At 40.4% G+C, this 23,670-nt stretch overlaps 1 protein-coding gene across 2 annotated transcripts; it reads right to left on the bottom strand.

Moving 5' to 3' along the window:
- Positions 1-3,460: 3,460 nt before the first annotated feature.
- PRIM2 (DNA primase subunit 2) lies at positions 3,461-11,587 on the bottom strand. 2 transcript variants are annotated; one of them, XM_024754701.1, is made up of 6 exons: positions 11,510-11,587; positions 10,627-10,788; positions 8,705-8,808; positions 6,052-6,131; positions 4,592-4,712; positions 3,461-3,525 (listed from the first exon to the last, which is right to left on the bottom strand). In XM_024754701.1, the coding sequence occupies exons 2-6, from the start codon at positions 10,778-10,780 to the stop codon at positions 3,505-3,507; spliced, it is 480 nt and encodes a 159-aa protein (XP_024610469.1). In that variant the 5' UTR covers positions 10,781-10,788; positions 11,510-11,587; the 3' UTR covers positions 3,461-3,504. The 2 variants fall into 2 exon arrangements, with proteins under 2 accessions (XP_024610469.1, XP_024610470.1); XM_024754702.1 differs by having other exon boundaries at positions 11,408-11,569.
- Positions 11,588-23,670: the final 12,083 nt, after the last annotated feature.

Raw genomic sequence — 23,670 nt, 5'->3', positions numbered from 1 at the left:
ACCTAGACAGATCACTGGTAAATTCTAGCAAATGTTTTTAAAAAATTAACACCAATCTTTCACAACTTCTTCCCAAAAATAGAAGAGGAAGAGACACTTCTCAATTCACTATATGAGACCCATGTTACCCTGATACCAAAACCAGACAAAGACATCATAGGAAAACTACAGACTAATATCCCTTATCAATAAACACAATCCTCCACAAAAGACTAGCAAATCAAATGCAGCAACATATTAAAAGGATCATACAATACAGCCAAGGGGGATTTATCCCAGGAATATCCCAACAAGGTTGGTTTAACATCCAAAACTCAATTAATGTAACACACCATATTAATAAAATAAGGGATAAAGCTCTATGATCTTTTCAAAAGGTGCAGAAAAAGCACAAAATCCAACACCCTTTCATGATGAAAATGCTCAACTAAAATTAGAAAGAGATTTCCTCAATCTGGTAAAGGGCATCTACAAAACCCCACAGCTAACATCATATGTCTTGGTAAAAGACTGAATGCTTTCCCCCTAAAATCAGGAACAAGACAAGCATGTCCACTATTGCCACTTCTATCCAACACTGTACTGGAGATCCTAGCCTGGGAAAATAGGCAAAAATAAATAAAAAGCTTCCAGATTGAAAAGTAAGGATTATTTCTTTATAAGAGACATAATCTCCTAAGGAATCCACTAGAAACTATTAGAATAAATGATTTTGTAAGGGTGCAGGATACCAGATATATACAAAAATCAACTGGATTTCTATACACTAGCAATGAACATTTTAAAAATGAAATAAAGAAAACAACTCCACTTACAATGACATTAAAGAATAAAATACTTAGGTATAAATTTAACAAAAGTACATAATTTTGTTGAAAAAAATTAAAGATCTGAAGAAACAGAAAAAATTTACATGTTCATGGAGCTGAAGACTTAATATTAAGATAGCAATACTCCCCAAGTTGATCCACATAGTCTTCATAATCCTAAACCTGAACCTCAGCTGGTTTATTGGTAGAAACTGACAAGTTGATCTTAAAACTCATAAAATGCAAGGAACCCAGAAGAGCCAAAATAATCTTGAAAAAGAAGAACAGAGTGAGAAGATTCACACTTCTCTATTTCAAATCTTATTACAAAACTACAGGAGTCAATATTCAAGAGCACACAGTACCAACACAGGAGAGACACACAGCTCTAACTAACAAAATTGAGTCCATTTATGGTCAAATGACTTTTGACAAGAGTGAAAAAACAATTCAAAGAGAAAAGAATAGCCATTTCAACAAATGATGCTGGGACAACTCGATATCCACATGCAAAAGAATGAAGTTGGGCCCCTACTTCACACCATCCACAGAAATTAACTCAAAATATAAATAGACCTAAACAGAGCTAAATGTAAGGACCAAAACTATAAAACTCTTAGAGAAAAACCATAGGAGTAAATCTTCACGACCTTCCATTAGGCAAATCCCTTTTAGATCCGACAACAAAAACACAAGTAACAAAAGATAAAAACAGGGACTTCCCTGGTGGCGCAGTGGTTAAGAATCCACCTGCCAATGCAGGGGACATGGGTTAGAGTCCTGGTCCAGGAAGATCCCACACGCCACAGGGCAACTAAGCCGTGAGCCACAACTATTGAACCTGCACTCTAGAGCCTGCAAGCCACAGTTACTGAAGCCTGCACGCCACAACTACTGAAGCCCTCGTGCCTAGAGCCCGAGCTCCACAATGAGAAGCCTGCGCGCTGCAACAAAGAATAGCCCCCACTCGCCGCAACTAGGGAGAGCCTGTGCGCAGCAGCGAAGACCCAACACAGCCAAAAATATAAATAAGTAAATAAATAAAATGTTTTCTAAAAAATGATCTTACCAAGAAAATGAAATGACAATCCTCAGAATGGGAGAAAAAAAATCTGTAAATCACGTATCTTATAGTGGACTTGTATCCAGAATATGGAAAGAATATGTAACACTCAACAATAAAAAGATAACTCAGATAAAAAATAGACAAAGGATATGAATACATATTTCTCCAAAGAAAATATACAAATAATCAAATAGCACATGAAAAGATATTCAATGCCTTCAGTCACTAGGGAAATGAAAATCAAAACCACAATGAAGTATCACTTCACACCCACCAGGATGACTGTATTAAAAAAAAAAAAAGACAGCAACAATTGCTGGAGAATGTGAAACAACTAGAACCCTCACATACTAGTGAGACGTACAATGGTACAGGCACTCTGGAAAACAGTTTAGCAGTTCCTCGAAAGTTTAAATACAGAATTACCCTATAACCTAGCAATCCCACTCCCAGGTATTATATATATCTGAAACAAATAAAAAGATATCCACACAAAAATGTATATGCAAATATTCACTGCAGCATTATTCATAATAGCTAAAATGTAGAAATAACCCAATGTCCATCAACTATTGAATAGAGAAATGAATATAAAATGAAGTACTGATACATGCCACATATACAACATAGATGAAGCTTGAAAATATTATGCTAAGTGAAAGAAGCCAGTAACAAAAGATCGCAAGTTATATGAAATGTCCACTTATATGAAATGTCCAAAATAGGCAAATTCACAGAGACAGAAAGCAGATTAGCTGTTGCCAAGGGATGACAGAGTGAGAAATCGAGAGGGACGACTACTGGGCACAGGTTTCTTTTTCAGGGTAACAAAAATGTTCTAAAATCTAAGTGATGGTTGCACAACTCTATGACTATACTAAAAACCAACAAATTGTATGTTTTAAAAGAGTGAAGGTCAAGGTATGTAAATTCTATCTCAATAAGGCGATCATAAAAGATTATACTTGTGATCTCACTTATATGTGGAATCTAAAAAAGTCCAACTCACAGAGTAGAACAGTGGTTGCCAGGGGCTGGGCGGCAGAGCAGACAAGGAGATGCTGGTCACAGGGCACAAACGTCCAGTTATAAGAGGAATAAGCTCTAGGGATCTCACGTACAGCTGCTATGAGAGTTGATTCTAAAGGTTCTCACCACCACAACAAAATGGTAATGATGTTGAGGTGAAGGACGTGTTAACTAACCTTATTGTGGTAAACATTTCACAACATATACGTGTATCATCACACTGTGCACCTTAAAGTGACACAACATTTGTATGTCCATTATATCTCAATAAAGCTGGGGAAAAAAACATACCATGTAATACTATTTACATAAAGTTCAAAGACAGGCAGAATTACTTATCATATTAAAAGTCAGGATAGTGGTTATCAGGAGGGAGATGGGGTTAGTAAATGGGAGGAGGCACAAGGCAGCACAGGGTGACAGCAATGTTCTCTTTCTTAACCTTTGTGATACTTCACAGAGCTGGACAGTTATGATTTGTGCACTTTTCTGTATATGTTATACTTCAATAAAAAAGTTTTTTAAAAAAGAAACTATGGTTTTTGCTTAAAAAAATTTACCTGATCTATTGAGACAATCTAGAGTAAAGAATAAATCTTCTCACAAACACTTCTTCTCGACCTAATAAAACCATAATTTCAACAACAGTGAAAAAAATTAATTATTTTTAATATGAGAGGACAAATGGACTGTAACTGATATTAGCAATAACGGACTTCACTAAGGATCAGCATTCTAAGCAAAGTGGAAAACACAGGAGGTTTGGGTGAGACGGCTCTGAGACCAACGCTTTTCTCTGCCCAGGTAGACATTACTCAGAAACGTGATACAAACTGTGGAAGGTGCCTTGCTAGCATATGACAGACACTAAATGTCCACCAAAGGTTTATTTATTTCCCTTCACACAATCTCCTTCCCCCAACAAAATAACCCACCCTGGTTCTTGCTGCAGTGGGCACATCTACTTCTCAGCAGGACAATGTCCTTCACCTACTCCAACTTCTACTTTTTTGTACTTTATTTGGCCTCAAGACACCCATTCTAACACCCAAATAGAGTCCCAAACCATCCTACCGCCATCTGACTGCTCTAAGTTTTCCAAACAGAATTTTTCTCCCTTCCCACTGCAGCACACTCACCTAAAAGACATAAATTCTATTTCCACCCACAATAATTATCCCTGCTAAATACACGCCCAACATTTCTTCTATTTTGTTTAATTACTACATGTAACTCATTCAGATTTGTCTACAAAATTATACCTTAAAACTATTCAGATATTTTACCGACAACTGACTTCTAAAATAAAGTATTATCCCCCAAACCTCATTGTTGGAAATAACTACTACCACTTCTCTGTTTTCTTTAGAACATTATTAGCTTTAAATTTTTGGTCTGGAAGATTCTGGCTAAAGATAAACTTTTATAAATTAAACCTTTTTGTGCTTTCATAAATCACATATTTAATACAGCAACTGAATAAATGTGCAGCTCTGGTACTAAGGAGCCTCTTTTCTTCTAGTTATGGAAGGGAGAGGTTCACTGTTGTGCAAAGCCAATAGTTATTGTTTCAGGTGGGTACTTAGGAAGAAAATGTAAAGAGAACAAACTCCACACATTAACACCAACACTTAAGGGAGGGATGAACGGTGATAACAATCGGGAATGACTTTAAAAATATACTTACAGCCTCAAACTGCAAATGGCTATCCTTTAAGAAACTCTGAATTTTGTCCTTGGGTAAAATACTGAATCGAAATCGAAGGAGATCCATTTCTTGTTGAATGAACCAGCGCCTAAGCTCTTCACTAAAATGGAGACAAGAAAATTAAAAGTGAAAAGTCCACTGACTATTTTCAAAGTCCACTGATTATTAAATCCAAGAAATTTCTATGAAACAATATTCAAACATGAGCAAGATGCCAAAAGACTGAAGTTAAAAGCATCAAGTCCTCTATTATGATAAGAGTGTGAATACATATCACATGCCACAATCTCTCTGGGATGAGTAGAATATGGGGGAGAAAGGTGTTATGAACATAAAATTAAAAGAATTAAATACAGAATACTTCGAGCCTAGCTGCATTATTATCAAATAACATAAAACAGTGCACTTCTTTTAATGTAACTGCAAAATAGCCATTTACATCAGAAAATAGGGTATCCCTTCAGTCAATACCAAATAAACATCAAAAGTTTTTAAAGGTAACTTTATCTCTGAATGGATTATGATCAAACTATGCAAAGTAAACTCTGCTTACAGTTTTATAGTTTATAATTTCACAAAATTTAATATGCACTAGGATATCTCAATTTTTTAAATCAACATACATTAATTTATAAGACAGATGGACATTACTGTTGTTGTAAAATAATTATGCTACTTCATGTAAAATATGATTTAATTTTCTTTCCCCAAATGACTTTCACATTGTCAGCAATTCATTTACTGCATAAATTGCATAAACTGCATGTGCTTTCTTACAAAAGAAAAACTCTGGGACTAAAGCTGGTGAATAATTTCTCAGTTATTATCTTGGGATAGTCACCAATTCAAGATTCCCATTTGATAATCCTATTACCAAAAAGAAACAGAAAAGAAACATAATAATAAGTATGTAATTTAACCAAAATTAATACAGGGAAAAAAAAGTTTAAAAAAAGCAACTAACTCCTTCTCCCTCTGGGTGGCGCTATTGACTTATAAGAAACCAACTACCAAAGGAAAGATCTTAATCTAATGTGCACCAGCCCATAAATGTCAACATCTAAAGCCCTGTGCAGATTCAAGTATGTGTTTGATTCATTATTTCTTATAAATACTACCACTTTTTTTCTGGGGAAAAAAAATATCAAAAGTCCTTCCTAATGAAATCCCCTCTAATTTTAAATCCTAAATGAAGAGTCTCTCCCATAAAGTAAAAAGTGTTTTAACAGGCAAAATCTGCAAAAAAAAAATTTTTTTTTTATTTTTTAGTAAACAACTTGTTTCAAACAATTCTCTGCAACAGTGTTCCGCCCATGAGCCACTGGTTTCTGACATTATTCTGGAATTTCCTACAATCAGTACAATGCCTGTCAGCCCTCCTGGACCAGTTTACAACCCAAGGTGTCAGACTTGACCATGGAGGACAAAGGTATACTCACGACTGGCAGTAAGCAAGGCGTAAAATAAAGTGAGAAATGTGATCTCTTCTTCGGGGTTCATATTCATCTTCCAAGTTTTCCTTAAAAACAATGGCACATGAAAAAAATAAATGCATCGGAACAGTAAAAGGTGTAAAGAAATACTGAGTCAGCATAAGCCAATGGTAAAGCAGGAGTTTCAATAACACAGATTTCATAATATACTCCCCAGGGTGAGTACCATTTTACTTAGGTTAGCAATCAGATGAAACAGAACTGAACAACAATACCTCCTGGGTTTGGACCCCACTATTTTCTTCCTCTTAACTTTCCTTCTCATCCAGCCTACACCCAGGCACTCACCTCTTCAACTACTTCTCACATCAACCCTCAACTGCTTTCATTTCAACCATTTGGCAAAACCTAGATTCTAAATAAATCCAAAGATACACTCTGCAGTCCTGTTCCCAAAATGCTGAGAACCTCTGGGAAAGATATATACAACTATAGGAATTTGGAACATTAAAAATTCACAGCCTCTAACCTCGACTGGACCTTTACCAACACCAAGGCATCTTTATTCAAGCTCAACACAGTCAGAGCAAACACATCCTGAGCATTTGCAAGGTACCAGGCACTGTTATAAGCATTTTTAATCCATTAGCCCATATAATCCTTTGAAAACCCCTATGAGGTGGGCATCACTATATCCTTATTTTAAAGATGAGGAAACTGAGGCAGAAAGAAGTTATATAATTTTGTCCAGGTCACAAAGCTTGTAAGCAGCAGAGCTGGGATCTGGCCTGTAACCATCTCTTTCCTCACGTCTTAAGAAAGTTGTTTCCATCTTCACTAGGTGGCCAGTGCTCCCCGCCACACCACCTTCTTCTCTCTCATCACATGACGTCACTTACTTTACAGAAGATAAAGGCCCCCCCTTCAGCCCCAAGCTCCTGCCGCCACATGCTGTACTGCCTTCCCTTCCCTCTCTGTGGACAAATCTCTCTCCTTCCTCCTACCTAAAGCTAATCCCTACACTGAAACCGCATGGCCCATCTGCTCTTGCCTCCTAAGGACCCTGACTTATCAAATGCTCTCTCAAAGTATCTTCAAGCTCCCTCCTCTTTTTTCTCTTCTAGATCTTTCTGCTCAGCTTACAAACGTGTTCAAGTAACCACTGTTGTATGTGTGTGTATCTTCTCTTTTTCCCTCAATTTTTTCTACACTCAGACCTACTTCCCCCGTGTCTTTTCAGCTACATGTTAGAAGAGGATGTATTCCATACCAACCTCTCACCTCTCTCCTCCAAACACCACCACTGTTCCAGCTTCTGCCTCTGCCTACAAGGTTCTACCCCGCTGATAAATCCGATGATTCTATACAACTCATCTTATTGGTTCTAAGTGTCTGAAATTGTTCCACCATGAAGACAAGAGGTCTAGATTCAGATCTTGGCTGCACTGTTTTCCATCTTATGAGCTTGGGCAAGTTACTAGCCTATCAATATCAGTTTCCTTGTCTATAAAGAGGGATGATGACAGAACCCACCCTCCTAAGACTGCTGTCTGGATTACATGAGTTAATATACGTGATGCACTTAGAACAGACTCTGGGACATGGTTAAGAACAATATGAATGTGTGCTGTTGTATCATCACCTGCGTATCATGATCATCAGTACTGAGACCCCAGCTTCCCTGGCTGCCAGAGTGGCTGATCTCCACCCCAAGGCAGCCCCTCCTCAATTGCCCTCGCAGACTCCCCCTATTCCACTCCACCTGAATGTTGTATTCCTCACATCCTGGCCTCCATCCTCTTCTCTTCTCACTCAAATGTTTCCCTGGCTGCCTCACCTACTCCTGATGATGCCAACCTTCCTCCTGAATGTGCACCCCCACCCCAGAGGTCCCCAAGTCCAGATCCGTGTGCACACCCTGCTGGCCTCAGACAGCTCCACAGGTACCTCAAAGTCACGTCGAGAACTAAACTCAGCGTCTTCCCTCTAAAAAGACTTGCCTCCCCTCCTGTATATCATCACCATCCAGCCAGCTGTCTCACCAGAAACCCAGGTGTCATTCAGAACTCTTCTCTCCCTTCTCTCTGCAGTCACTAAGATCTTCCGATTCTACCCACTCACTCTTTCTCCAATCAGTCCTCTTACCTCCATTCAATTCACTCTCGTCATCTCCAAGTTCCTAACTAGTTTTCCCCACCAAGGATGACCCTGTCCATCTGCTGTTGGCAGTCATCTTCCCAAAATAAAAACTGTATCACATCCATCAAGATTCGGTTCCAGCACCACCTCGTCTGGGAAGCCCTCCCAAACCTCCCCAACCTGAGCTAATTCTCTGTGCTCTTGGAGTTCGTCACCCTGTAATGCACAAAGCACATCTGGCAATGTCTGGAGACATGGACTGGGTGGAAGCCAGAGATGCCAGCGAGCTCCCTAAATGCACCAAGGAATCATCAGACCCCAAATGTCCACAGTCCCCAGGTCAAGAAACCCTGCAGCACTGTAGTCTGACTGCATGTCAATCACCCATAGTGGACTGTAGGTTCCTTCAGAAGAGTCTTTTTTAAAGCCCTATGCCTAACACAAGACCTTTCCCACAACTGATACCCAGTACATGAATATACACAAACCAAAGAAACATCTTTTTCCCTCTTTTACTTACTCTGTAGGAAAACTTAAGCTTCCGAAGCTCGGCCTCTAGCTTACTCTGGTACTGCTCACTTCCTTTCACGTAGCTCACACCAAGATTCTCGACTGCTTTTAGCACTAGAAAAAATTTTAAAAACAGAAGAAATGAATAAACATATAAATGCAAGATAATTTTATAAAACTAAATCCAAGACAAATAAAATCTATGGCTACCAATCCCATAATTACTTGCTTATAAAAGACGACAATATTTAAGCTTTATTTTCTGCAAGTACATTATATAAGTTATATATGTTTATCAGAGGATAATCTCCACCATGTACAGAAAATACCCACATCCCACAGCATAATCTCACACTAGGGATTCTCAACCAGAAGGGAGAGAGGGATGGGAAGCAGATCACTGATGGACTGAGCACCACTGCTCAGTGGTGCAGAAGGATCCCCTCAGAGGGCTGCAGAAGTGTGTCTGCATGTACAGCCCTCGTGTGGAGCCGTCTGTGAGGCAGTCGGCTTCCCTGACTCAGCACAGACTCATCAGAAGACAGTTCTTCCCTTCCTGATGAAACAGAGGAGAAGACAGCAGTGAAGAAGCAAACAAGCCACCATGACTAGATGCTACATACACACTGTCCAAAGGTTCCTGAAGCCTCTGTCAACCCTTCCTCAGATGAATTATTCTGCCATCGGTATGAAAAGAGACATTTTTTAATTCAAGAACAAAAAACTTCTAAAATGAATCCTGAACATAAACTCATGTCCCCCAGGTACCTCCATATTATGGCGTCCCGAACCAAACTCATTCTCTGCCCCTCAATCCCACTCCTCTTCCTGCCACCCCACCTCCATCCGCAGAATTTCTATCCACCAGATCATCCACACTGGAACTCCAGCCACCCCCACCTGTTCCACCACTCCTCATAGCTAAGAGTCACCAAACCCTGTCAATTACACCTCCTAGTATCCCTTCAATCTCTCCCTTCCTGTCACTGCCTTACCATCTCACCTCCTAAGTGCCAAACCCAAGGGACGCTTTTCAATCATCACCTTAATCTCAATGAGCCATATGAAACTGCTAAGCTTCCCAGAACCCATTCTCCCTTGCCTTCACCTTCATTCAACAAACAGGCAATACAGATACTCTGTATTAGCAGTTCTCACCCTGCTCCTCTAAGAATGATTAACAGTATCTCACCTCTACTTCTGATCTTCCCACCAGGATATCGTGGAACATAAACTCTACAGATAGTGCCGTTATTTGTTTCAGTTTACACCTAACTTATTTCTTTCTTCCACCAACACACAGAAGTAGGTCCCCAGTAAAACTGCTACAACCTTCTTACACCCCAGTATTACACCATATCTTGGCACAAAAATGCCCTTGCTTACCCATACTTCTCCATCTACCCTGAACTTGTCACTGTTCCCTCCAATATGACACTCTCTCTCATGCCTCCAAGCCTTTGTACAGGCCATTATCCCAGCTTGCAAAAACCCTTCACTTCTTCTCTGTTGAGAAATTGCTACTCACCCTTCAAGGTCCAGATCACATTTCAACTTCTCTTAAGAAGTTTTACTTAATCAGACTAGGACAATCACTCCCATCTCTATGTTTCAGTAGCCCTATTAGTTACCTCTACTAGAGCACTTAAAATACTAAACTACAATTATTATTTTGGACATCTGTCTCCATGTACTAGAATACAGCTTCAACGAAAGTGAGAATTACATTATTCAGCTCAAAATCCCTACCACCTAGAATAAAGTGGCACTCAATAAACAGGCACTGTACAAGGAATAAATGAATGAATGGCAAAATCTCAACAGAAAACCCTCAGTAAATATTTGTTGAAGGAAATAAATTACTCTAATTCATTTCCACGAAGTATAAGTGAGGTTCTCAAGAATACATAAATTCTAATTCAAATCACTCACATTTAACTCTATCGATAGCCAAGTTTTCAAATTCTATCAAAGATATGTTTCCAGAAGGCGGCTGCAAGTAAAACTGAAGGCTATGTGGGTAGCAAGCATTCCTCTGGTCATCTGCCAACCTCAGTTTCCTCCGATTTCCTCCAAGAAACTGCATCTTGTTACCTTGGAAGGAAGCACATAAAATGGTTGAAATGATGGAAAATGGAGTTTAAAAAAATGCAAAAAAATAACTCCACATTAAAGGGAAAAAAAATTGAGGTTGAAGAGCACGCACGAAGTGTTAACAGTAGTGTCCCTGAGTGATGTCTTCTGTATCTTCCAGACTTTCGACGATACACCTGTAACAATTGTGCAAAGGGGGTGGGGAGAGGTGTGCGCTGGAGGAGACGCAGGCAGTGGTCCTAGACTCCTGCAACATTAACGGCAGGTGATGCTGCCTGCTCACTAGAGGTCTGTGTGCCTCCGCCCTTAGGTCTCTGCCGTCCCAAGAGTCAAGATAAGATTTCACACGGGCAGCAATCCTGAATTCGGAGGAGAGCGCGGGAGATTCCGGCTAGGTAAGAGACTCCATGGGCAGGGTCCAGTTACTCGCTTCCTCCCTTACATCCCCGGGAAACAGACAACAGTCTTTCAGGTCCCGTCGGTCTTAGCTCCTCTCAGGAGCGTCCACAGGTGCCTAGTGACACCCCGCTCCCGCTCTCCCCGCCCCCCACGCAGGGCGGTCTGTCAGCCCCGGCACCGGCGGCTCTGCCCGGACAAGCCACCAATACTCGATACCCACCCTCTGCGCCCGTAGCCCCAAAGCGCTCTCCTCCTTCTCTGGACTCGCAAGCCTCAACACCAGGATTACTGTCCGTCCCATACCCGCGGGGGCTTCTCCTACCTCCAGCCACACCTGACGTGAAAACACACAAACCCCGGCAAGCGCTTTCCCCGGGTGGCGGGAGAGTTCACACGGGACCGGAAGCGGAAGTGGCTGGACCACCAAACCCGCCCCAGAGGTCCCGCCCACCTGCGCGGCCCCGCGCTTGCTCAGTGGGGCGCTCTGAGGACCGCGGGATTTGTGTCCACTTTGTAAGCTGCAGTTCCTGTGCATGGAGCCGCGCTGTCTGGGGCGGTGGGCGGAGAGCGGGCCCGGTACTGGCTCCCCGCTAGGGACTCTGGGTAATCTCTGAGGGCCCCGGCCTTAGGCTGCGCGGCCCGCGTCTTACAGATGCGGAGGCAGACTCTAGGTCATCTACGTACAATGCCTAGGCCATCTACGTACAATGCCTAGGCCATCTACTTACAACGCCTAGTCGGGTTTTCTCCTAGACTGCAGGCCTTCCCTTGGGGAAAGATTTACGTCCAGTGCACCCCCTACACACACCTGGTACAGGGCGCCCACAGAAGATCTGCAGTGAACTAGAACGCATGCATCATGCACACGTGCACCCAGAAATCGCTCGGCGTCTAAAGTAGAGCAGGCCCAGAGGGGCATAGCGGCGAGCACGTGCAGAGTGCTGTGGAGAAGGTGCCCTAGGGCTGCGGACCCGGAGCCACACCGGCTCCCCACTGCAGGCCGCAAGGTTTTCAGAACTGGGAATAAACTTCGCCTGTGGCCTCCAGGAGGCGTGTCTCGCTTACAAAAGGGGCCGCGAGAGGCTCTAGTAAAGATGGGAGGTGAAGAGCCCTCTGAAATGTTCAAGGTTTTAGAGATGCAAACGGCACTGAAATAGCGTAAATCTTCAGAGCACTTACCCAGCATGGACCAAACTGTGGCTGGCACTGACCTTGTACCAGGACGTGTTCTAAGTGACTTACACATAAGTTCATTTTATTTCCATAACCATTTAAGGTACGTTCTGTTATTAACCCGCTTTACAGATAAGGAAACCGTGCAACAGAGAAATTAAGTGACTTCAAAGATCGCATAGTAAATGGCAGAGACAGGTTCAAAGTCTGGGAGACATGCCAAGCACCACAGTGCTAACCACCACACTGTACCAATTCCACTAATATATCAGCGCCTCCCCTTAATTCCTATTCAACACATAACTAACATCACCTGGCCTGAAAAAGACACCTGAAGCGTAAGAACTGCCTCAAGAAACCTGGAGCACAGACCATAAGAACATTTATATGAATGTTTAGCTGATCTCTGGATAGGGAAGGAATTTAAATATAACAACTTACAAAGAAAAATACCTAAAGACTTGACTATACAAATATAAAATTGTGCATCTAAAAAAAAATTCACAAAAATTTTTGCAGTCATAACAATAGGGGAAAAGTTCACTATAAAAATAATATCAGGGACTTCTCTGGTGGTCCAGTGGTTAAGAGTGAGACTTCTAATGGGGGGGACGCAGGTTCCATCCCTGGTGGGGGAACTAAGATCCCACATGCCGCAGGGTAACTAAGCCGGGTGGACTCTAGAGCCCACGCTGCAACTATTGAGCCCACATCACAATTAGAGAGAAGCCCGCCCCCCCCGCCTGCCGCAGCTAAGACCCGATGCAGCCAAATAAATAAATAAATATTTTAAAAATTAAAAATAAATAAAAATAATATCAAAAAGCCTAATACCATCAAGATGTAAAGAGCTTATGTAAATTAACTGGGGAAAAAATCATAAGATACAAATGGAAAAAGAATAGCAATAGATAATTCATAGACAAAGCAACAAATGGTAACGTGTGCAAAAATGTTTATCACTGACAGCAAAAAAAATTTCCCCTACAAAACTGGCAAAGATTTTACAATGAAAATACTCAGTATCGGGCAAAGCACAATACGATGGGCTCACATAGGAATTGACTGCCGTGCTACAATTGTGGAGTTTACTGTAGCTATATGTATTATGAGCCCTAAAAGAATTCATACAGTTTGACCAAAGTATTTCACTTACATGAATCTGTCCAGAAATAGACACAAAAATTTGTGTCCAAGGAACGTCATTGCACCATTATAAGGATGAAAACCCAGGAAAATAAATAAATGATGGTATGTTCATATCATGAGACATTACACAGACTTTTTAAATATATATGTTTTGAACAATATTGACCTGGGAAAATGTTCAGGATGCTATGAAGTTAACAGAGCAGAATACGTAAAATCACATATGCCAGATGATCCCAATTTTGCAAGAACATAGCATTACAATTTTCTGCAGCATTTCTGACTACTACCAATAGGCTGCCCTCTGCAACTCTTATCCTCGTCTTACAATCCAGGCATGTGTTATCCGTTGCAATCAGAATTTTATGTGCAAGACCGCCCCTCTGTGCTAGTCTTGTTTTTATTTCACTTTTCTTGGCTTCATCTTTGGCCTGGTCTTAAACTGGCCCTCTTTTAACTTAAGTGTCAATGCCCCTTTTTCTACAATAGATGATATTAAATACTTCTTTGGACAATTTAAAAAATTAGTCTATTGCAAACAGAAAATTGCTTACATAAGTGGGAACTAAGACACTGGCAATGGAACATTTGATGGTATTTTTAAAGTTCTATTGTCATTTTATATAAAGTTCTATATTAATTTTAATTCAAGAAACATTTGAAAGCTTCCCACAGCGTGGCCCCAGGATTCGATGACTTTCTTGCCTATGGCTGCCCCCAGTTTATAAGCTGAACTACCAGCTCTTCCCCAAAGAAGACCTTGCATTCCCTACCCGTGTCTCTTTGTGGTGATCTCCCCGCTTCAGGAGCCCTAACCTTCCCTCCTGCTGGAATCCTCCCTGTCCTTCAGCACTTCAGTTGTCAAATACTACCTTACTCTGTCCTGCTGAGCCTTTGCTTATGCCGCCTGGTTTAAACCCCCAGTACTTCCGAGTTGTATAATTCCTTCTCCAGCTCTACCCCTCTACTATAGAAGGTCTTCATCTTTGGGGAACAGGAACCGCTGAATGATTTAATGAATGCACTCCTCAGAAAAATGCACCTACATACCAACTTTGTTCACTCTTTCAAAAGGTTTGTGAACACATGTGTGGCTGACTGTGTAGCACTACCAGATTTTCAGCTCTTTTGGGACAGGCCCCTTTTTTTGTCTTTGTGATACCTAAAGTGCCTACCAGAGCATCTTCCAAATTAAAAGATGAGGTAATTAATGTCATTTTATGACATTTCAGAGAGAGCTGGAAAAAATATGCTCATGTTTCACATTACCAACAGCTTACTAAACATGTCACGTAAGAGCTGCCTTTTCACAGTGTTAAAGATGCTTTAAGCTTCAGAGTACAAAATAGCCTGTGTCTGTTCCAACTGGTTTAGCATCTTTATTGTTTTCCCATACCACGGTTTTTGTCACTATCTCACTGTGGACAGTGTTTTTGGTAATTGCAATACGAATCTATGTATCACAGGACCAATAATGCACAATAATGATACAATTCAGTTAGCCATACTTGGTAAATCACTGTGAGCTCTTCCTGTGTTTATTTCACCAACAAAATGGATTGACCCAATGCTCAGCTCTGGCAACTGTGGTGAATATAAATTACAGACCCCAACCTCACAATCAGGGAGAAGAAAACACATATAAACATATAACTTTTACTTCCACTAGACCATAACCATCCCCAAAACAGGGACTACTGTGTCATTCACCTTTGTAACCCTGGTGTCTGTGTCACTCATCTTTATAACCCTCCATGGGCCCTCAACAAATATTTATTATCCTGAGATGATGTAAATATGAGAGATGTATGAAAAAAGTGATGTGTTCAGCTGGATATTCAACAGATGGTTTGAATCAAATGGGATTCCAACCTATAAAACTTCAAGTCCTCATCTGAAAACTTTGTACACATTCCTTCCAGAATGACTTGGCTCCCTAGTCTAGCCTGCAATAAAGCACAGAGTACCTTGTCTGATGGAATTTCCATGAATCATCACTGCTTAATTCATTGCCTGCCCTGGGCATTACCCAGCTGCTGACAGGCTGTCCCACAGAGCTTTCACCCTTACGACTCCATCTCCAGGAGTTCTGTCCTGTTGTATGTCACACTTACAGCTGAGATTTTAGTTGCCATGCTTGGTGAATCAAAGCGAATGTTCATTCTTTCCCTGTGCAGGGTGTGTTGCCCTAAAAACCAAAGGCCTGGTAAGTTTCTTTACCCAGTAAGGATGCTATAAACTCTGAGTCCTTTCAGCTCCACTTGCCATGGAAAGCAGAGGAACAGGAGGCATTCCCAGCAGGACAGCTGACCCATAAAAGTTAATGCACACTTAGCCAGACGTAGGTTGTGAGGTTGGGGTCTGTAATTTATATGTATCTTGGTTGCCAGGGCTAAGCATTGTATCAATCCAGCCTTTTCCATCCTGGTCCCTCCACCCTTCCCATTTCACTGTCCAGCTTTGAGAAGAAACCTAAAGCCTCTTTCTTTCTCCCTTTGTTTCAGATTGCTTTTATTAGGCTAGCATCAAGAAGCAAGAAAACTAAAGAAAAAACATATCTTAAAAGAAAGTACACAGAGGGCAGGTTACCCTTCCATATATCAACAGTGCATGATTTGTTTCAGAAATACTAACAGAGCACCTGCTAAGTGCCAGGCAATGTTTTCTCTGCTGGGAATACAAGAGTGATGAAACAGCCAAAATCCCTGCCCTCATAAACCTTATATTCTAGTGGGAAAGAGAAATAATAAACAAGAGAATTGTACACATTGCTATGTTAAATAAGAAATTCTAAGCTGGAAAATAAAGGAGAAGAAGAGGATATTAAGTTTTTGGAGGAGGCATTAAATTTTAGAAAGGGTAGCCAGGAAATGCTAGCTAAGAATGTGACCAGGAAGGAGAGACCAGAAGAAAATTAGGGATTTAGTCATGCGTATCTTTAAGAGAATAGCATTTCAGGCAGATGGAAAGCTTGTCATAACTCCATTGTATTTAAGACAATGTGATATTGGTATAGGGATAGACAAATCAACCACTGAAACAGAACAGAGACCCCAGAAATGGTCCAACACCTATGAAGAAACCGGGCATCTGACAGGTCCACTGTACAAATCAATGGAGAAAAGATGGACAGCTCTAAATGGTGCTGGAACAGTTGGCTATGGGGGGAAATTATACTTCCTACCTCCCTCTGTACACAAAAATCAATTCCAGATGCTTTAATGACTTAACTGTGAATGGCAAAGCTAAGAATTTAGAACGAGTATATAGATAGTCTTGATGTAGCAAAGAATTTCTTTTTTCTTTTTTTCTTTTTTTTGGCCGAGCCGCTTGGCTTTTGGGAGGATCTTAGTCCTCCCACCAGGCATTGAACCTGGGCCCTCAGCAGTGAGTCCTAACCACTGGACAGCCAGGGAATTCCCAGCAAAGAATTTCTTAAACAAGTCATTAAGAAAAAGCACCAGCAGTTAGGGAGATGGATGGTGGTGATCGTTGCATAACGATGCCACTGCATTGTACACTTTAAAACAGTAAATTTTGTGTTATGTATATCTTAACACAATTTCTTTTTAAAAAGCACAAGCACAAAAGAAAGATTGATAATATTAACTACACTAAAATTAAGAACTTAACTTTAAAAATACATAAACATACATTTTTTAAAGCATCTGCAAGTTGGGAAAAGAAAGTTGTAAGAAATAATTAACATAAGAGTTAGTATCCAACTATAATCAATAAGAGAAAAGTAAAAACACAGTAGAAAAGAGGGAAAAAAAAAACCTAAACAGATGTTTCACAACAGAGGAAACATAAATGACCAATAAAAGTGTGAAAATATGTTCAACCACATTAGTAATTGAGGAAATGCAAATTAAAACCACAATGAGATAAATATTGTAAGCCCACCAGATGAACAAATATTTTTTAAGTCTGAAAATATTGTGTTGACAAGGAACTCAGATACTGCCAGTAGAAGTGTTAATTGATGAAACTACTTTGAAAACAATTTGACATCTTCTGGCAAATTTGACCCTTTGTCCCAGTATTGTAATTCTACTGTAAGCATACTCTCTGGAGAGATTTTTGTACATAGACATCAAAAAACACTGATGAGAATGTTCATAGCAACATCAGGATAAACACTGGTAAGTACCCATCATCAAGAAAATGGCAAATAAATTGTAGTCAGTTCACACAGTGGAATATAAAAAACAACAGCAAAACTGAATGAACTACAATTAAACACATCAACACTGATGAATCTCAAAAAGATAATGTTGACTGAAAAAGCAAGTCATAGGAGAATCCATAGGCGCTGGTATCTTCCACGCCACCCCTCACCCTCCCTCCTGCTCTCTGCTCCTGATTCATGTGAATCGTCCTCTTGTGCCTTCTGCTTCCAGACCTTCTGAAGGCAATTATGAGCCCCAACAGGATGCAGGAAGGAGAGAAGGAAGTGAGACAATGTATCTGTTCCCCTAGCTGCCTTCCTGCAAGGCTGCCTATGTCCCTCCCTCCACACCATAACGTGTTGACTTTGGTGAGGCCCCACCTGATTGCGCTATTGACCCTCATGGTTCCCTACCCCCACACCTTCACAAATGGTCTCTGCAAAAAATCATCTTTGAATCAGCCTATTTTGAGTGTGCCATCTGTCTCTTCTTGGAACCTGATGGATACATATCAGCATTCATGTGAAAGCTTAAAAAAAATGAAATAATATATTGTTCAGGGATCCATACTGCAGGTGGAAATTGTCAAAAACACAAGAGAGAAATTAACACCAAATTCAAGATAGTAGTTGACTCTGGGGGGAGGGAGAGGATGCACTGTTGGGGGCACATGGGCCTTCAAAGGTTCTGGTATGGCTCTGGGGCTTATGCTCAATACTGGGCACACGAACATTCCTTTTAATATTCTTCTTCAAGCAGTACATATATGTAGAGTGGACATCTAAAAAGGAAAAGGGACAGCCCAAGAAATAGGAGAGCACAGTCAGTCATCCTCCTCGTGGGATCCCATTGGGAGTACAGTAGTTTTCACTCTTATTTCCTGCTCTCTCCACCCCACACCTCATCCCCACTTCCTATCCCTCCAAACCCGTAAGTTCTCTCCCTTCTCTCTTACTAGCCCCAAGACAGGGCTGACATGGCAGGAGGGACTGAGGTTTCAGAGCAGCGACCATTGAAGGCCTGATGTGGGTTTCCTGCAGACAACCATTCACACCTGATATCCCTTGTCTTCTGTCCAGGGTCCTGGCACCAGGTGCTCACCCTGGCAACACAGGTCTGCCTCCTGCCTACCTGTCTCTGAACCGCTCAGGTGGCCACATCCAGAGTCCTTTTCACTGAGAGTCACCAGCCTTGCCTAAATTCTCACCCCCACTTGCTAGTATAATTCACTCTTTCCTGTAATGACCTGGAAGGGGGATTGCCTGAGCCCCCCAAGCAGCTCGTCCTGCCAGGAGCTTCTCAGCATCTGGACACAACTGCAGGGGGCAGGAGAGGTAGATTACTAGTCTGACCCTCTCACTTGGGGTAGCATCGTGTGGCCAGAGCACAGAATCCTGAATCTGGGCCTGGGATGGAAGGAAGAGAGATGGGATGGGAACTATATGGGGTCTAATCTAACACCTCTGCTTCGAGTTTGTCTGTCTGGTAAGTGTGGCGGCTTGCGGGACATGGGCGTGAAATGGACTCACAATGAACATAGTATCCAGTAAAGCTGTTCACTCTTGGTGCTGTTTATACAACCAGGAGACTAATAAAGAGCACAGAAAAAGATGTGACCTCAGTTTAGCCACATGGAAGTGTTTTCAATACTGGTATTGAATACTGGTATTTATAAGCTCCACTTACCAGTTATGGATAATTACTTATGGACCATAACTTTAGGCATTTGATTACTCTGTGTCAGATTAATTTTTTGGCAGAATTTATTTTATCACAGTACTTATTATTCATGCCAGCTCAGAGCATCCAAAGGCAAGAAATACTTATTTTAGGTCAGCACACAACCCAATTTGGAGCCTAACAATTTAGTATTATTTTTCTTCCCCTATTTAAATTTAAGCTGATTGGAATCCCTGTGCTAGACCCATCTACTTAGAATCATCTTTTGGTATTAAAAGGAATGTAGTTGAAGGAAGGGGGGATAAGAAAAGAATCTAAATAATCAAGGAACTCACCTCAGACACAATTTTGTCTTATGCTTTATAACTGATGTCATTTTCAATGTACTGTCTATTCAACAAGCTAAATATGAACTTCTGAAGTGAATTGGTTATTTTACATGAATTCAACTAGGTCTTGGCAACATCCATTGTTCTTTGGGCCCAAGCTCTTCTGAATATATGAATTTTTAATATGAGACTGATGATTAGACCATGAGCTCCTCAAGGCCAAGCTGACCAGCTCCCGGCACACAGCAGAGATTCCAGAGTGTCTGCTGAACTGAATTGAACTCTTCTGTATTTATTCCTGATTCCAGATGGGCTCTCATATGCCTTATGATGTAATCGTTCACAGGAGATGTGTTTTCACTCTAGACTTTGGCTTTCCCATTGAAATTTCTGAACAAAATATTTTCTCTCCATTGGTTGGCTTTTGGAAACTGAAGTAGTTGTAAATATGGTCCTGCTGTGATGCCAAGATTTAATTCCACCTTGACAGGCTGACTGATAATCATGTCCAAAAGTTAGCCTCCTCAGCTAGAAAATGATTTTAACATTTCAGAAAGTGGAAATGTAAAAATAAAAATAAATCTGCCTTTACTCTGACTAATCTAGACACTTGAGGAGAAATGCTCAGGGTTATCCTCAGTGAGAAAAGAGAAGGGGCCTACCTGACACACGTGTGCCATCACCTCATCTGCATTTTCTTCTCTTTGAGCAACAAAACAATCTGTCAGTCAAGGGCCCATGGGGTAAAAACTTCATCCATCTACAGGGAACATGGTTATTTCTTATGAGGTTAATATTTCAGTGTCGGTGCCCCAGAAGCAGTGTGGTGTGTACTTGGGACCCAGAATTGTCTTCTCACTTACTGCTCTCTTTCCAGCCTCTCTACCCCACAAGGTGCCAGACAAAGGCTTCAGCCTCTTCCTCAGGGACACTCACCACCACTTCCTCCTCACCCGACCCACACACACATTCAGGCCACACAGGCTATGCTCAGAACCAAGGTCAGTGTTTCTCAGAGTACATTTATGAAGGAATTAGGTTATTTTGTCCTTTTTCCAGGGGAGTGATAGGAGCAGCTGTTTTTCTGGAAACTCAGTTTAATGACCTTCACTGTGGGAATTTTCTGTCTGCTATGTAGACTTAATCCGATCTTTTTTATGTTATATTAACTCCAGACTTTTCCAATATATTTGTTTCCTAACAATCACAGTATGGGCATTTGTGGAACACATTATCGTTATCACAGCAATTTCATTTACATGATCTAACCCACGATTTCTCAAACCAATTGAATTTCTGGGGTCCTTTCATTCAAATATAATTTCCATTTTTTTCTTTCCATTTTCTCCTTACATTTTTTTATGATAAGTGTTAGGTGAGCTGACGCAGGTTGTGAAAGAATTCATAGAAATATTAACAAGGGAAGAAAAGAAAGTTTTTATTCACTTTCCAAGGGAGGAAAGGGGCCAGACGCATAGAATGGCATTGGCACTTGAAGGGTGGGGGTTTGAGTCTTTTATTGGGCTTCAAAGGGCAAGGTGCAGGAAAAGGGGGTGGGCTTATGTCTATTCTGGTCCACAGCAGTACCCGGGGCTGGCTGTGTCTCTATAGAATGTGCTTTTTGGAGAATAGACCTGCAGTCTTCTGTAATTTTCCAGTTCTTGGGTGTCTGAAAGAGACATAATAGGGGTCCTTGACAGGTGTTACTCCAATTTGAATCATGTTAGATGGGTGTACAATAAGCTTTAAAGGACCTTTTTTAAACCATATTCTGAGTCATCTGGAAACCTGTGTTATTTCCAAATATGCCCTCAGTCCAGCCATTGCTTGTGACATCAATCCCGTTGGTGTCAGGTGATCATCTGAAATGACACAGTTTGGCTTGCCATGTCAGCCCTCCATATCCATGGTTCTGTATCCTTGGATTCAACCAACTGAGGATGGAAAATATTTGGGGGGAAAATTTTCCAGAAAGTTCCAAAATGCAAAACTTGAATTTGTCACATGCTGACAACTATTTACATAGCATTTCCATTGTATTAGGTATTATAAGTAATCTAGAGATGATTTAAAGTATATGGGAGGATGTGCACAGGTTATATGCAAATATCACACCATTTTATACAAGGAACTTGAGCATGCTCGGACTCTGGTATCCACTGGGGGTCCTGGAACCAGCCCTCCACGGATACAGAGGGATGACTGTATTGGTAAGCGTGTCCAGCTGCTCTTAGATTATTAGCAGCTTCTAAAGTCAAAATACAAGTCATCACCCTGCATCATCATTGTTCTTAATTTAGATTTTTATCAACAGTTATACAGACAAAACTAGCTTCTGTCTTGCAGTCATTATTTGCAATTGCAAGATATTCTCACGAAAAAGCCTTTAGTTTCTTAAGATGTTCAACAAGTCGAGGTTTAGTTTGATATTGTGAAAACAAACCAGTGTAGAAAAGTCAACTACTATTGAAAGCATAATAGAGGTGAACTTAAACATGAAGAGGATTCATTGGTGCCAAATAAGGTAAATGGTACTTTAGTTCTGAACAAAGGAAGATTTCACAGCATTTGTAATAGAGATTTGTGGTGAGACACTTGGGTTTTCACAGGGTTTATAATTCAAAAAACACTTAGTGATTCCAAAGAACACACCCTGCTCCTCCAGCCAGTGCTCCATCAGTATTGCAAGTAGAAGTATTGCTCTGATTTGGCCTTTGTACGGATCAACTGCAGCAGTGTACATGCAATATATAGAAAAGTCAATCTACAATGACATAGCAAACTTATGCTTACCAAAGGGGAAAAGGGGGCGGGGGAGGGATAAATTAGGAGTTTGGGATTAACATAATTACAAAATAGATAACCAACAAGGACCTACTGTATAGTGCAGGGAACTCTACTCAATATTTTGTAATAACCTATAAGGGAAAAGCATCTGAAAATATATATACTTATATGTGTAACTGAATCACCTAGCTGTATACCTGAAAGTAACACAACATTGTAAATCAACTATACTTCAATTAAAAAAAAAAGAAAGAAAGAAAGAAAAAGAAAAGTCAATCTATGATGAAGGATGTTCAGTTGGTTGTACTTCTAAATTTTTCTCTCCTGCATTTTGCGGTGAACAATTAACTTGATCAGTCCTCCAAACAATTGTAGTGACTAAAAACAAACTCATTTTTAAAAAATAAATAAATAACCAACTATGGTAATGACAATGATTCAGATGATGATCCACTGTGCTCAAAATAAAAGTCATCTAGTAAAAACGTGACAAAATCTTTCTATCATTAACCTTATCATATGCTCTTTAATTTTCGCAAAACCTTATCCAGCAAATTAAATTATTATTGTTCATTGGAATTCTATCAGCTTTACAATTTTGTTTGTGTCTAACATGTAAATGTATTTAGATTTTTCGGGGGTATCTTAGCTATGCACATATAAAAACTATCATAACAAGAACAATGACATCAAAATGGTATACATCAACTCTGGGTATCCTCAAAAATTTTCTTTCTCTTAAGGGCTTCTTTATATCACTCAAGTTTGAGAAATCTAGCCTAATCATAAATTAGATTAACAGTAAGCCTTTTGATTTATGCTACTTAGGATAACTTTCCCACAGTGATTTAAAACAATTTTCAACAAATTTAGAAATGTAAAATCAATTTAAATTTAAAATTTTTTAAATCTTAAAAGTCAGTTATTCCTTTCTGCTCCAGAGATTATTTTATTTGAATGAGGGATAATAGAATTTTATGACTGAGTTATTTCCAGAATGTATTGGCTTAGGGATAGACGTACTAGGCCTTTGGAGTGTTTATTTTGTGGGAGATAAACAATGTTGTTTAAAAGCACTCATCCAAAAGGCTCAAGGTTGTTTAGAACATCCATTAACCTTAATGGATTTACAAAATATTAAGGAAGAGAAATGTGTTTTAGTAGCTGTGTCTTTGAGAGATAAAGATAATACC

This window comes from Neophocaena asiaeorientalis, unplaced genomic scaffold (genome assembly GCF_003031525.2).
Source record: "Neophocaena asiaeorientalis asiaeorientalis breed wild unplaced genomic scaffold, Neophocaena_asiaeorientalis_V1.1 scaffold319, whole genome shotgun sequence".
NCBI lineage: Eukaryota > Metazoa > Chordata > Mammalia > Artiodactyla > Phocoenidae > Neophocaena > Neophocaena asiaeorientalis.
Note: the sequence above shows the minus strand (reverse complement) of the source record. Positions and strands in the feature narration are given on the sequence as shown.

What these genes read in the sequence shown, in the direction of transcription:
- PRIM2 (XM_024754701.1), bottom strand. Translation starts at nt 10,780, where the DNA reads ATGCAGTTTCTTGGAGGAAATCGGAGGAAACTGAGGTTGGCAGATGAC. An exon ending in GGCTATCGATAGAGTTAAAT is followed by an intron (nt 8,809 to 10,626) that starts GTGAGTGATTTG and finishes AATTTTTTCTAG; the next exon opens with TGCTAAAAGCAGTCGAGAAT. An exon ending in CGCCTTGCTTACTGCCAGTC is followed by an intron (nt 4,713 to 6,051) that starts GTGAGTATACCT and finishes TCTCCATTTTAG; the next exon opens with TGAAGAGCTTAGGCGCTGGT.